This window comes from Siphateles boraxobius, unplaced genomic scaffold (assembly GCF_051911475.1).
Source record: "Siphateles boraxobius isolate OS27281-9 unplaced genomic scaffold, OSU_SipBor_1 8, whole genome shotgun sequence".
In the NCBI taxonomy this organism is placed as follows: Eukaryota; Metazoa; Chordata; class Actinopteri; order Cypriniformes; family Leuciscidae; genus Siphateles; species Siphateles boraxobius.
The window spans coordinates 11,447,961-11,463,682 of record NW_027509208.1 but is presented as its reverse complement, the minus strand read 5'-3'; the positions used below and the strand labels follow the sequence as shown (position 1 = coordinate 11,463,682).

General features: G+C 37.3%; 1 protein-coding gene across 1 annotated transcript in view; it reads left to right on the top strand.

Moving 5' to 3' along the window:
- scfd2 (sec1 family domain containing 2) overlaps nt 1-15,722 on the top strand; it is a 144,410-nt gene that overhangs the window by 65,216 nt on the left and 63,472 nt on the right. The window contains exon 5 of the mRNA XM_077220571.1: nt 6,699-6,972. Within this exon, the coding sequence (XP_077076686.1) occupies nt 6,699-6,972 (274 nt within the window). The remainder of the gene's footprint in view (nt 1-6,698; nt 6,973-15,722) is intronic.

The window sequence follows — 15,722 nt, the reverse complement described above, 5'->3', positions numbered from 1 at the left end:
TTATATTCTTTTATATATTATATACATAATATATATTATATTCTTTATCCTTATATTCCTTATATATAATTAATTTTAAATAAAAATTAAATGAATTATATATTTTAGATGTTTTTAGTTTGTTTTTAGTTCAGATATTCACATCTGAACAACATGTCTGTGTAAATTTGTTTTAACAAAAATTGTGTTAAAACATAATATGTTGGATATCATTTTTTTAACAATAATCATGTTTGTCAACTTGCCATCAGCAATTATCATTAAAAACAATGCAAATATTGATATTAGTAAAACTCAATGTGTGGCTTTTGCACTTTTTAAAGTACACTTTTACAAATAAATACCCTGATTTACGGTTTTATTTAGTTATAATAAAAAATAAAATCTAATTTAATTTCTATCCGATTAATCGATTAATCGAAAAAATAATCGTCCGATTAATCGATTATCAAAATAATCGTTAGTTGCAGCCCTAACGAAGTTAATGGGAAACTAGATAAGACTTACGCGGTGTGTAAAACCTGCCACATTAAAATCAAGCACGTTGGCAATACAACTAACTTATGGTCACTACTGGGAAAAGTTGTCTGTTAGTGCTCTATTTAATTTCAAATAGTTCTAAAGCAGAGAGAAGAGAAACATTCGTCAAGCATTGAAAGCAGTGATTTATGTTTTCTTTTTCAGGTTTGAAAATGCCATATCCAACACCCTGTAACATTCAATTTTATTTTATTTAATGACATTTATGTCAAAGATACAGGAGAGTTATAATACACACATAGCAGCCAATAAAATCTGTTGTTCAATATCTGACTGCTTGTATTGCGTCCTGGCGAATCGTAATCGAATCGAATTGTGAGGGCAGTGCCAATGCACACCCCTAATAATAACCTTATAATTATTCAGATATTATTACAGATATATTATATAATTTGATTAATTTATATTTTGAATTTGTCATTTGTATTGTGTGTTGGGTCCAGTGAAACTTTTGGCAGGGCAAGTAGAATTCTGAACTTCTGAAGCTGGACAAAAATCCTTACTGGATTTTAACCCCCAAGTGTGTTTTTTTATGTGTTTTTTGTTTTTGTTTTCTTTTTCCTCCTCTGATCGTGTCCTATCTTGCCTTGACTACTAAGTGAGGCAGGACTGCCTTAAAAATTGGTGCATGACAGCCCTGGCACTGTTTTTCCTTTCTAGCAAAGACACATAGTGGGGCGAATGCATTTGTGGAATTTTTTAGGTCAGATGTTGCTATGGTACATTTGCAGTCAAAGATGTTGCAGAATATCTCTTACCATCATGATGTAAAGACTGCATCATAAAAAAATCTTTATTTGGCCTGTAAATGAAGTAGAAATGAAAACGCCTGCTCTGTTTCACAAATATTTGGGCTAAGGGTTCTGCAAGGCTTCTATTTCACAATGTCAAAGGATAAAAATGTGTTTTGTGTTTTGTAGAGGCTAGTGTGAGTCACGTGCCTTTTGAGGGAGTTTGTTCTTGTTTCCCTCGAATGTTATTCATTGTAAAATACAAATCTGGGCTTTGATTCAGAATTTCACAGAACAAGATTGAATGTGGCGCTCACGTGGATGTGTGTTAACTGTAGATAACATCATATCTGAAACATAAGAGAGGTATAAAATAAAGAATTGCCACTGTACAGTGTCCCGCATATGTTGGGCTTGCAAAGGTTGTTTGGGTCGATCAGCTTGTTCTTTTTCACTGTCATTATTGGACAAGGGCTCAAACTAATACTGCAAACCTGATGCCATAGTTAATGGTGGTTAAGGGAATAAATTGTTTGAATATTTAATTATTCATTTACTCAGAAATTCAGTAAAATGACACCTTATATGTTTAGTGTTGCCTTGGATGCTCATCTTGTTGATCTTGTTTATGTCGCAAGGTAGTCGCCTTTACCATCAACTTTGCACAGGTCTCCAAAAGCAATCCTGAAATCTTTTACCTTGCACAATAAAAAGTGGCAGCCACACCATCATCTGAAGAGTTTGACAGTTGGCTTACCAGAACCGCATTCATTTCTGATAGAATTGAGTTGTTTGTTATTGATAACCATTTTGTTAAAGGAAAAGTATCGATCAAGATTCACTGTGGTTCCTCTCAATGAGCTGTTTCTTTTTAAATATATCATTTCGTTCATGATGTTGTGAACGTGATCCATCATACCCAGTCATTCGCCAAGTCGATGTCCTTCCTTCTTACATATCCAGGCCTGCATTTAGAATGATTCCATCCAATGTAGAAAGAGTGCGTCCCTCATATCCAGGCGCTCTGCCTGGGAGGTTATATGGCACAAAGATCTGAATTAGCCAGCTGGGGCTCGACTTCCTCTGACTCTTTGAGTACCCCCAGAGCACACTCCAAGCAAGAACATTCTATAAATCAGAAACATCTAAAATCTATTCCGATTCTGTACACCATGGGTCAGACCTTAGAAGTCTAAATGGGGAATCTCATCGACTAAAGCGGGGTAAAGGCGGGCATACACTGTACGAGTTCGGACACTCAGGGGGTTGTGAGATATTGCACACGTTACCAGTCATTTAACCTGATGATCGTGTCAAAGCAGCTGGTACACGGCACGACTGTCCTGCACAGTGAGCCGGTGGCAATTGCACAAGCTTTTGGGCTAAACACGGAGACTGAAGCTTTCAATCTTGCTGCTAAAAAAAAATCCTTGAAGAGCAGAGAGTAGCACAGCAATTCCTTTCAACAGAAACAACTAGAGTGTATTGTATAGTGTGTGTGTGTGTGTGTGTGTGTGTGTGTGTGTGTGTGTGTGTGTGTGTGTGTGTGTGTGTGTGTGTGTGTGTGTGTGTGTGTGTGTGTGTGTGTGTGTGTGTGTGTGTCAGTGCATGCTGAATGGTTACAGCCGCTGAGCTATAGCTTATTCATAGATCTAGCCTATGTGAGTGGTTGTGCATGATTTGGCAATATGGGACAGACTATACGCTGGTCAAAATCAGGCTGACTCCCCGAATTTTTTAAACATGCTCGTAATGTACTCGGCTCATTTAGTAATTCCTCTCACACAATGTGAGCCACGACCACACGAGCATCAACGATCTCCCACTCCCGAGTGAAAAAAAAAATGGCGTGTGCGCCCAACTTAATGGTGTGGAATTTAATTTTGTCTAAAAGAATAACCTACAACACACTCCATTTATTTCTCTTCTGACTGATAATGGTTACCTCATAAGATGATTCAAGGGGGGCCGGTCATGTTCGGAAGGAAGGATGACACGCGGGGGCCTTGTGTGCTGAGACTCCATGTTTCAGTGCTTTGGAATGTATTGTTTGGTTGTCATTGTACTCCCAGGCTCAGAGGGAGGATTTTGTAGTTTTCAGATATGAGATTCTGAAGCAAGGCCAGTTTAGCTCTCTCTAGAGAGAGAAAACGTGTTTGTGTTGGGCAGAACAGCTCTGCTGAGCTCAATAGGGACGTTTTTCATTGCATATAAAATCCATCCTCAAGGTTATTAGATTTTGTAGGTTTCAAATACTCACACGCTCTAACACAAGCACGCAATCATTCTCAGACTCAGATCTCAACAATCTGTACTCGTGGAAACTGAGCAGTTTTTCCTGTGAGCAGAGTTAAATTTGCTCTGATATTGTTACCTGTAGACAGATGTCACAAAAAAGATTTGTGGAAACTTTTCAGGGTCATCTGCACTTTACGTTGGTTGGGAAAAAAATCTTGAACTCTGGGGCAGCCTCTTGACAAATTTAGTTTTTTTTAAATGGACAGCAAATATGCAGATTGTGGGTTAAAGACATCATATAGTTAAATATTATATACAGTAAATCTTTGTGTTATTCTCAGTGTAATGTCATTTTATATTCATTTTAATAATATATAATAAAATATTTGTGATACAGGTCCTTCTCAAAAAACTAGCATATTGTGATAAAGTTCATTATTTTCTAGAATGTAATGATAAAAATTAAACTTTCATATATTTTAGATTCATTGCACACCAACTGAAATATTTCAGGTCTTTTATTGTTTTAATACTGATGATTTTGGCATACAGCTCATGAAAACCCCAAATTCCTATCTCAAAAAATTAGCATATCATGAAAAGGGTCTCTAAACGAGCTATTAACCTAATCATCTGAATCAACTAATTAACTCTAAACACCTGCAAAAGATTCCTGAGACTTTTATAAACTCCCCGCCTGTTTCATTACTCAAAACCGCAATCATGGGTAAGACTGCCGACCTGACTGCTGTCCAGAAGGCCATCATTGACACCCTCAAGCAAGAGGGTAAGACACAGAAAGAAATTTCTGAACAAATAGGCTGTTCCCAGAGTGCTGTATCAAGGCACCTCAGTGGGAAGTCTGTGGGAAGGAAAAAGTGTGGCAAAAAACGCTGCACAACGAGAAGAGGTGACCGGACCCTGAGGAAGATTGTGGAGAAGGACCGATTCCAGACCTTGGGGGACATGCGGAAGCAGTGGACTGAGTCTGGAGTAGAAACATCCAGAGCCACCGTGCACAGGCGTGTACAGGAAATGGGCTACAGGTGCCGCATTCCCCAGGTCAAGCCACTTTTGAACCAGAAACAGCGGCAGAAGCGCCTGACCTGGGCTACAGAGAAGCAGCACTGGAGTGTTGCTCAGTGGTCCAAAGTACTTTTTTCGGATGAAAGCAAATTTTGCATGTCATTCAGAAATCAAGGTGCCAGAGTCTGGAGGGAGACTAGGGAGAAGGAAATGCCAAAATGCCTGAAGTCCAGTGTCAAGTACCCACAGTCAGTGATGGTCTCGGGTGCCATGTCAGCTGCTGGTGTTGGTCCACTGTGTTTCATCAAGGGCAGGGTCAATGCAGCTAGCTATCAGGAGATTTTGGAGATATTCATGCTTCCATCTGCTGAAAAGCTTTATGGAGATGAAGATTTCATTTTTCAGCACGACCTGGCACCTGCTCACAGTGCCAAAACCACTGGTAAATGGTTTACTGACCATGGTATTACTGTGCTCAATTGGCCTGCCAACTCTCCTGACCTGAACCCCATAGAGAATCTGTGGGATATTGTGAAGAGAAAGTTGAGAGACGCAAGACCCAACACTCTGGATGAGCTTAAGGCCGCTATCGAAGCATCCTGGGCCTCCATAACACCTCAGCAGTGCCACAGGCTGATTGCCTCCATGCCACGCCGCATTGAAGCAGTCATTTCTGCAAAAGGATTCCCGACCAAGTATTGAGTGCATAACTGAACATAATTATTTGAAGGTTGACTTTTTTTGTATTAAAAACACTTATTTTATTGGTCGGATGAAATATGCTATTTTTTTGAGATAGGAATTTGGGGTTTTCATGAGCTGTATGCCAAAATCATCAGTATTAAAACAATAAAAGACCTGAAATATTTCAGTTGGTGTGCAATGAATCTAAAATATATGAAAGTTTAATTTTTATCATTACATTATGGAAAATAATGAACTTTATCACAATATGCAAATTTTTTGAGAAGGACCTGTGTGTATATATATATATATATATACTGTATATATGTTCAAAATAAAGATATCTATCAATCAATCAATCATCAAAGAATGCTGATAAAATGTTGTTTCTACAAAAATATTAAGCTTCTGTTTTTAATATTGATAATATTAAATGTTTTTTGAGCAGAAATTTGAGCAGGTATTTTAAATTGTAATATTTCACATTATTTATATGTTTTACTAGTCTGGCTATCACCAGACCAAGCTCAATCTTTAAAGATTGAACATTAGTCTGGGGAGTCTGCTCTGTATTTTCTACTGCACAATAGGCGTGATCAACAGGCATAGTTCAAATTACTCTGTACGCAATTGGATAGTCCTTCAACCAATCAGACCAACGATCCAGGTGACGTACTTTGCAACGAAAACTCCAGGCAGGAAACGTGTCAACAAACGTGTTGGTTTGTAGCATTGATCAGCGGTTTGCAGAAGCAGCAATGCACAAAAAAACAACAACATGAAAGTGAGTGGTATTTACACCCACCTGAGTGATGTGTTTGCTGAATCAAAAAGAAGACATTGAGCATCGTCGAGAGGTTAAAAGGAATTGGATTGGATTAAACCCGCCAATAGCGCAGCAGGTGGATAAGCCAGTTTTTGATTGGTCGCTGCAAAATTGTAACAGAAGCAGGATAAAAGAATGTACAGGTTTCCAGCCTGAGCTGCAGGGCGAAATCAAATCGCCGGCAGATCAGGCTGGGTTTACCCAGTCTAATGTTTTACTGTATTTTAGATCAAATAAAAGCATGCTTTGTAAGCATAAAATACTTTTTTCAAAAACATGAACTTATTGTTGTCTCTGCATAAGAAGCTGGGGTACGAGAAAATAGTTTAACCCCACTTCACCTTTAAAAGATATTTTAGCAGATCCCATCCATAAATATGCTCTGTAACAGAATTAGGTAGGCTATTAGTTTAGGGTCAGAACAAATAATTGCTCCCTTCAGTACTGATTTGCTAAAGAATTTAGCATACGTAAAAGTGGAAAAGAGTGCGGTGGAGATCTCTGACATAATGATTGATCGTGTCATGGAAATAACTAAAGCAGAACTTTGTAATTCCTGCTGGATAAATGTCACAGCTGTAGTTTGATAGATGCGATTCTACATTTGTAATAGTCTTAATATTGCTGATGAATGTCTTGTCTCTGTTCTTCAGGCCTTGGGGGACTCTGACCTGGCAGAGGTTCTGAAACAACTTCTTCCCCTCATAAAGTCCAGTGAGTCTGGAACAGGTTCTGACTCTGGTGAGCTGAGCATGGATGATCTTCTGGTGCTGCTGGTTTATGTGTACTCTATGGCCCAAGAAGCATGTCCGGCTGGTGCCGAGGAGGGAAAGCATGTGGAGAAGGTGGAGAAGGAATTGATTGGTGCATTGACACTCCGACTCACCCGGCAGACCACATTAAGCCCTCTGCTGCAGGAGATCACAGGTCAGTGGTGGAATACTAGTTCAACATGATCCCAGTACCATTATACTAAAGCAATAATGTGCAGACACAACTAGAAGTCAGTTAGTTAGTAATGAGCGCTTTGGGTGTACAGTTGTACATATGAAATGCGCTGTATAAATCCCTCATTCATTCATATAGTGTCACATTATTGTCACTTAGTTTCCACATCATTGAGTGACTTCATGAAGATGTCATGCCTTAATCTCTGTGTTACACACTTGTGATTTGTGCTGGAACATTTAAACAACAATGCTGCTTATGCATGTATGCTGTTTTATACATGTAGCTTCTATAAGCTCATATTTTTAGTTTACATTTGCCATCATCTAATGCTCACATGTTCATTTTTAAAAACACTAATAACTGTTAATGCAATCCTTTGCAAATCTCAAAGAGAATATCCATTAGTGTTGTGATCCCTAAATAGCATTTATAGCAAAAATAGCATTTAAGATTATTTATTTTATTTATTTATTTATTTCAGCCATAATTTATCAGTTTCAATCTACATTTTAATAGCAGTGCATCCCTAAATATTTGTTTTAGAAAAAAATTTTTGCCACACCTCAAGACCATTAAAAATTCATTTAAAAAATGTGTTAATTGTTGGAAAAATTGACTTGGTAATTTTTTTTTAGTCCAGAACATGTTGTGTCAACTACCCATATTACACTACCGTGTTTTTAGTACTATTATTATTTCATAATTATTATTATTATTTATAAACTTAAAAAAAGCTTAATCTTAAAAAAAAAATAAAAAAATTACCGACACGTCTTATTATTTTACTATCTCATCAAAGAGCAAGAGAAATGGTAATTATGTAAATGATCCGGCTATGTCTGTGTTCTTTAATGTGCACATTGCCAGTAAATCGCCCGCAGAACTTTCTACTCCCATCAGCGCTTTTATGGGATTGTGTTCTCACACTAATTTGCCCTGTTTGGTAAATCTGGCCCATAAGCTGTGTTCTAAATCCTAGTAAGCTGCCTAAACTGAACAAAGTATACCAGGGGCTTTATTGTCTATATTGTATATATAGACTTCTAAGCCATCCTTACCATAGAAAGAACAGAGTTTGTATTTTTCTTTTCTTTCGCATTTTTTTTGCTCCCTTACTAGGTTTTAAAACGCACTATATACGGTATCTCAGGTTGCTCCAACAGGATTGTCCCTCAATTACTGTTCTGTATGTTACAAGATGTATTACTTAAAGGAAAGGATCAAGAGAGAGCTGGGTCACTGAGGAGTCAAGAGGATACAAAATGGATGGACATGGTAAAAGTGAGCAAGTTAAGATGAATGTAAAGAAACACCTCTGTTTTCTGTCTTTTGTCCCCAGGAATACTCACTCACAACCCTCACATTCCATCCGTCAACACACACACACACACACACACACACACACACACATACTAGCACACTGCTCTTCTTTTTATGGTGGAATCCACTTTGAAAGTAACAGATTGAAATCTTTGATTTACTTTTTCCTCAGACGTTCTCCCTTTTTCATGCTCTCTCTCTCTCTCTCTCGGTTTGGTGACAGCTGATGGAAGCCATCTGAATCTGTGGCCCATATGAGAGCCTGTAAACCTGATTCAGCCTGATTTGTGACTGCAGGAATGAACTCTGTACACTCGCCGGCCCGCACTTCAAACCAATTCAGTCTCCAGGCTTTAGTTTCTTAGTCATTTTTGCTTGCCGCCTACATAATGTTGTGTATTCAGGGTTACATGGAGGTTTCTTGAAAGACTGCGTGCAATGCCTCTTTTGAAACATGACTGCAAGTTCAACTTTTCCAACCTTGAGAGCTCTGTTTTTTTGTGTGTGTTACAATGATTTGATGTTCTAAAGTGAAATTCAAAGTGCCTATTAGGCTGGTGGACACACCCTGAGAGAGTCGCCATCAGCGCATGTAATAGATGCTTTTGCCACAGCGGTCAGACTGGCTTGTGGTCCTCCATCTTTACCGTGTCGTTTCAAGTGTGTGTGTGTGTCTGTGTGTGTGTGTGTGTGTGTGTGTCGGTGTGGTTTTGAAGTTTCACGAATGTTTCCGTACCTGTGGGGTTCTGAAAGAAACAAGCTGGCATGTTGCAGTATTGCGATTGTTGGAAAATATGCTGTAACTTGAGTACGTGAGCACAGTTTTTGAGCTGAAAGTTGCTATCATTATAGACACAATCCATTACATTGCGTTTATATATATATATATATAAATACATGTAATCTTTAGCAAATCTCCTGATATCAATTACATTATGAATATAAAATAAAAGTAATTAGCAGTGTTTTATTACATTTAGACAATTTTTAATTGTAATAATAAAATTGTTCTATCGCTCTATAGAAATTGTTCGTTCTTTCTATCGTTCTGTCTATCGTTCATTTTTTCTATTGCTCCTATCTATCCTTCATTCTAACATTCTTTCTATCATTCCATTTATCCTTATTTCTATCAATTGTTCTTTCTATCAATCGTTCTTTCTATTATTCTATCTATCCTTCTTTCAATCAGTCATTCTATCTATCGTTTGTTCTTTTGATCATTGTTTAATGCTCTTTCTATCAATCTTTTTTCCTATCGTTTTATCTATCGTTCTTTTTATCGTTCTTTATATCATTCGTTCTTTATATCATTATCTTTCATTTTTTCTTTCTATCAATCGTTCTTTCTGTCGTTCTTTCTATCGTTCTATCGTTCTATATGGTTCTTTTTATCATTCTATCTATCGTTCTTTCTTTCATTTTATCCATCGTTCTTTCTTTCATTCTATCTATCGTTCTTTATCAATCGTTCTTTATATCATTCTATCTAACCGTTTGTTCTTTCTATCATTATATCTATCGTTTTTTCTTTCTATCGTTCTATCTAAAGTTCTTTCTATCATTCTATCTATCGTTCTATCTATCATTCTTTCTATCATTCGTTCTTTCTATCATTATCTCTATTCCTCTGTCTATCATTCTCTATCATGCTTTCTATCATTCTATCTATCGTTCTCTTTCAATCCTTTAGATCATTCTATCTAACATTCTATTAATCATCCTTTTTATCGTTCTAAATTTTGTTCTTTCTATCAATCGTTCTTTTATCTATTCTATGTATCGTTCTTTCTATCATTCTGTCTCGTTCTTTTTATCATTCTTTCTATTGTTCTTTCTGTCATTCTATCTCTCGTTCTTTCTGTCTATTGTTCTTTCTATCCTTCTATTGTTTTCATTTCTCTATCATTTTAATAGTATAGTATTTTATATTATGCATTAAAATGAATGTTAAGTACAATAAAAATTAGTATTTACTTTTTCCCCCTCCTTCTTTCGTTCTTGTCTATTTTTCTCTCTCTTGCATTGATGAATAATGCTTTGGCTCTTGCTAACTTCCTGCTCTTCTCGGCCGAGGGGCCTCTTTCTCCCTCTCTATGTTTTTGACTCTTTCATATAAACCCTGGCCTGCCAATTATAGTGCCAATGCACACCAGGTGTGTCCAGGAAAATGTATGACCGCTCATTGACAGCTATTTGTAGGTTTTAAAGGATTTCTGAGCGTATGAACGTGTCTGGACGCACGTGTAATGAAACTTTTGCCGTATGTTTTCGTCATCAGTGTAACAATCAAATTATTTAACAATGAAAGAACGTGCAGCTGCAGCTGGTGTTCTTGTACCAATGCCGTGTATGTGCTCAGTGAAATATATATTGATTGTGACATTCGGCTCAATTAAATTGGTCTGAATGGAAATCAGGCTCGACTTGAAACATGGTCGCCATGGGAACCAGCTGCTTACGCACACACTAACATGCACTCACCCTCTGGTCAGCATGGGAACCGCTCTGGCTGAATACTCATTTTAAATCAGCAGAGAAACACATAATAAAAACTCACCCACTTGTTCTCAAACTCACAGAGATTGCATAGAGAGCTTTAATAACAGGACGTCCACCCCAACACAAATACACAGCAGAAAAGCCTGTCAGAGCAAACGCACACATGCAGAGGGCGAGAGAAGTTAAAATCACACTCATGGGAGGTGAATTACAGAGCATCACCGGACTCTACAGAATTACAGAGGGAAGTGCTGCTGTAACTCTGACTGCTGTCTTTCATTATGTGTGTCGTCCTGTTTACCAACACCAGATAGTGGGTTTGACTGTCTGTCTATCCGTCCATCCGTCTATTGTTATTTCCATCTATCATTTCTGTCTATCATTATTTCTCTCTATTGTTCTATCTATCTATCTATTGTTCTTTCTATCTATCTATCTATCGTTTTTTTTCTATTGTTCTTTGAATCTATCGGTCTTTCCATATATCGTTCTTTCATTCTATCCTTCTATCCACTGTTCTTTCTGTCTATCATTCTTTCTGTCTATTGTTCTTTCTAGCGATCATTGCTTATCATTAGCTATTTCTATCGTTCTGTCGATCATTCTATCTATCTATTGTTCTTTCTATCATTATATTATTATTTCTTTCTATCTATCATTCTTTATCGTTTCCTATTTCTATCGTTCTGTCTACATTCTATCTATTGTTCATTCTTTATATTATCTATTGTTCTTTCTATCATTCTATCTATTGCTCTTTCTATCTTATTATTCTATTGTTCTATCTATCATTCTTTGATTCTATCCTTCTATCTAGTGTTCTCTTTCTATCATTCTTTATTGTTCGCTATTTCTATCTTTCTCTCTATCATTCTAACTATTGTTCGTTCTCTCTGTTTTATCAATCCATTGCTCTATTGCTCTTTCTATTTATCATTCTATTATTCTATCTTTGTTCTTTCTTTTCATCATTCTATCTGTTGTTCTTTTTATCCATCATTCTATCTATCAGTCTATCGATGTGGAAAAACTGCAACCTAACAAAAAATTATCAAATGTTATACTAATGTTAAAATATAATGTAAGATGTACAATTTAATAATATATATATATACCTATTATTATATTAACATTATTAACATTTAACATATAAACATTTAATGTTTTTATTATTGCTACAAAACAATGTCTGTGCAGGGACTCATTTAATAATTTTTTAGAACCAAAGATTCACTAAAATGGTTGTCCACCTATCCATCTGTACAATAACATATACTTATTGAGATGGTGGTCTCTACTTTGTCCTATGAGTTTGATCTCCATCAGTGCAGGGGGCAAGAGGGTGGCGTTAGCTGTAGCATGTTATTATGACGTTATTGTTGTTCAGCGCTGTCATCACTGAAGGCTTGTGGCTTTACAGAGCAGCGGGTAGAGAGTCAGAGGTGAGGCAGTAAAATGTCTCCAAACAGACAGATCAGAACTGAGAGAGGAATGAATTCACTAGAGGATGGATAGAAAACGAGACAGAGGAGTGTTCTCACTTATGTAGAATCTGAATGAGAATGTATCTGACATTAAATCTGGCTTTAATTGTTGTTAGTAACCTGTGTCTGTCTCTGGTTTTAGTTTGTCCATCTAGGGAAATGTTTCCTTTTCAGTCTTACGTCATAGGAAATGAGTTCTTTAGTTATCCACAGCCAACTCTACATGTGGTACCTGAGCTATCCCTGTGAAACAAGAAATATTATTGGATAAAAAGGCTTCCTGCTGGACTGAAACAGCAATTGTAATTGGATTACCTCAAAGGACTTTGTGTGAAACAGAGAATGTTATTGGCGGAGGTGTTGACTTTCTGAAAACAGTGTGATGGTGTGCTACTGTGTCTGTTTATAGAATTGGATGAGCCCCATCAATAAATAAAACTTTGAAGACTGTTTATAGAGCAGTATTGTCTGAATTAGGAGCTGATGGATAGCACATGAATCACAGACCTGATATTTTAATGGCTCAGGGCTTTGAACGGTGAAGAGTAATAGAAATAGAAAAGCCACCTGTTCTTTGTTATGGATTTTGATTTATGATATTGAATGTTATTAATTACTGCTGGCCACGCCAAGGTTTAAAGTCAGCATAAAGAGGCATTTGTAACTCATGTACTTATTTTCAAGATGGTAGAGGATATTTTATTTAATATCAGTGTATTTTTCCATTGAGAATTATTTGGATTATTAAAAGGGTCTCTAACAGGTGGTGGAAGGGGAGGGGCTGAAAAACACTTACTTAAATGTAATCTTTAAAACGTTAATAATTTAATAACACTGTCAAATATGTGGCAAAAAGAATATAATTTATAAGAAAATAAATGTAGCATTTTAAACCCTTTGGGTTTTTTTTAATTTTTATTTTATTTAGACAAAATAATACAGAATTTTAATATCAGCCATTTTATCTGTGAATGATCATAACATGAAAATATGTATTACCTTATTGTATTGGACATAATATTGATATCGCTAAATTTCTATCTCAGTTTCTATGATATCAAGTTTTACACAAAAACATATGTATGTAACATTGCCCGCATGTACATGTAGAAGTGTCATACATTGGCCTGGAAGTGTCCCAGCACATAAACACATGCACAAAATCTCTCCCAGCACATAAACACATGATCTCTCTTTCCTGCCTTTTCCGCCATCATGTTTACTGCCAAAACAAAGTGATTTAACTGCACATATTATACAGCAAAAAAAAATCAAAAATCAAATCCCACTTCATCCTTTTGGCCAAGGGCATTCCATCATCCACAAATACACACGTTAAAACCAAATACACATGCTAGTACAATTGCAAGTTCATGAACACGTTCACATAGTACATAATAGAAAAAGAAATATTTGTAGAGATTATTATTTTTATTTTTCCTATATCTTTCACCCTTCTGTGTGAGAGTCATAGGCAGCAGAGAAGCATGCTGGGAGGTCTCTTTGGAAATCTGGGGGTGTCTTCCTCTGAGTACCTGCCTGTGTTTGTGTGTGGATGCCCTGTGTGTTTTTCTAAATCTGTGTGTGGCCTTATACGTGCAAGTGGATGTGTGTGTTTGTTTTGGTGAGCTATCAGATATCATTTATGCTCCAATTCGGCACTTTTTGGTCAAAATGGCTGGTGTGTGTGCTCACCCTAATGTCGTTCCAAACCCGTAATACCTTTGTTCATATTCGAAATACAAATTAAGATATTAGAATGCAACGCCATTACCACTTTCAAGGCCCAGAAAGGAAGTGAAGACACCGTTAAAATAGTCCATGTGACTACAGTGATTCAATCTTAATGTGAAGCGACGAGAATACTTTTTGCATGCCAAAAACGAACAAAAATGACTACTATATTCTCTTTCATGTCAGTCTCAATGCTGTTCACATTGTAAACACAGTGCAGTGCTTCCAGGTTCTATATCAGAACACCCACTCAGTGTTGGCGGGATCCTGCGTCAGCATCACGTGGTGCTCACGTGAACAGCGTCAGAGACTGACACAGAAGACAAGAAATTGTTGAATAAAGTCATTATTTTGGGGAGCTTTTTGCGAAAAGTATTCTCGTTGCTTCATAACATAAAGGTTAAACTACTGTAGTCACATGGGGTATTTTAACAATGTCTTTACTACCTTTCTGAGCCGTGAATGTGGTGAGTCTATGAGACACGAGGGTGAGTAATTAATGCTTTTCAATTTGTGATGATATTTTTTCCAAGCATCACTGTTTGCTTTTTGCCATAGTTGTCTGCCGAATCATATCTCTATTATAGTGGCCCGGGTTGCAAAAAGCAGAATCATGTTGATCTACAAGAGGAGGCTAAGTCTGATGCTTGTGTTGGCATGGCAACACTTCGACTTGACAAAGAGATCTCTCACCCCATGACCTTCTCTCTCTCTCTCTCTCTCTCTCTCTCTCTCTCTCTCTCTCTCTCTCTCTCTCTCTCTCTCTCTCTCTCTCTCTCTCTCTCTCTCTTTCTTTCTTTCTTTCTTTCAAGGGATTTCCAGTTACCTTTGCTGTCATTGCCTCTACCTACACACACACAAACATAAATATATAGACAGTGGTGGTTTGTACCTACTGGTTTCTACAGAGGAAATTAATAGTCATGCTTTAATTAGAAGGAAATTAAAAATCTCTTCTTTAATTAAAGGAAATTAAACACTCCTCAGCTCCAGGACAGGAAGCACATCCAGATAAGCTTACTGATTGGAGGATTTCATCACTCGTATCATCCAATCACAATCTGCCTGCAGGATATGTCAGTAACATTTGAAGTGTGTGTTTGTGAATACTGTATGTTTCTGAAGGAAGTAAAAGTCTAATAAACGTAGTTAGCACTTGTTTGTGACAGGAAACCCTTCAGCTCATAAAGAGACTTTAAACCGTAATCATAGCCACAGGGGTCACTCGTACTCACAGACAAACACACACACGAGAGAGGGGACAGTCCCAGCCGTCTTACACACAGCCAAACACACGTCCACATTCTTTCTGGTCATATCACTCCTTTGGGAATGGTTAAGATTACTCACTCACAATCCATCTCTCTCTCTCTCTTACTCTCTCTCTCTCTCTCTCTCTCTCTCTCTCTCTCTCTCTCTCTCTCTCTCTCTCTTTCTCTCTCTCTCTCTCTCTCTTTCTCTCTCTCTCTCTCTCTCTCTCTCTCTCTCTTCTCTCTCTCTTTCTCTCTCTCTCACTCTCTCTCTCTCTCTCTCTCTCTCTCTCTCTCTCTCTCTCTCTCTCTCTCTCTCTCTCTCTCTCTCTCTACTCTCACTCTCTGGTGTTTTTCTCTCGGGGTCTGTCCTGCTTGCCCTTAACGCACGCTTGTGCATATGTCTCTTGTCTGGGTCACTGCAGAGATGCAACTT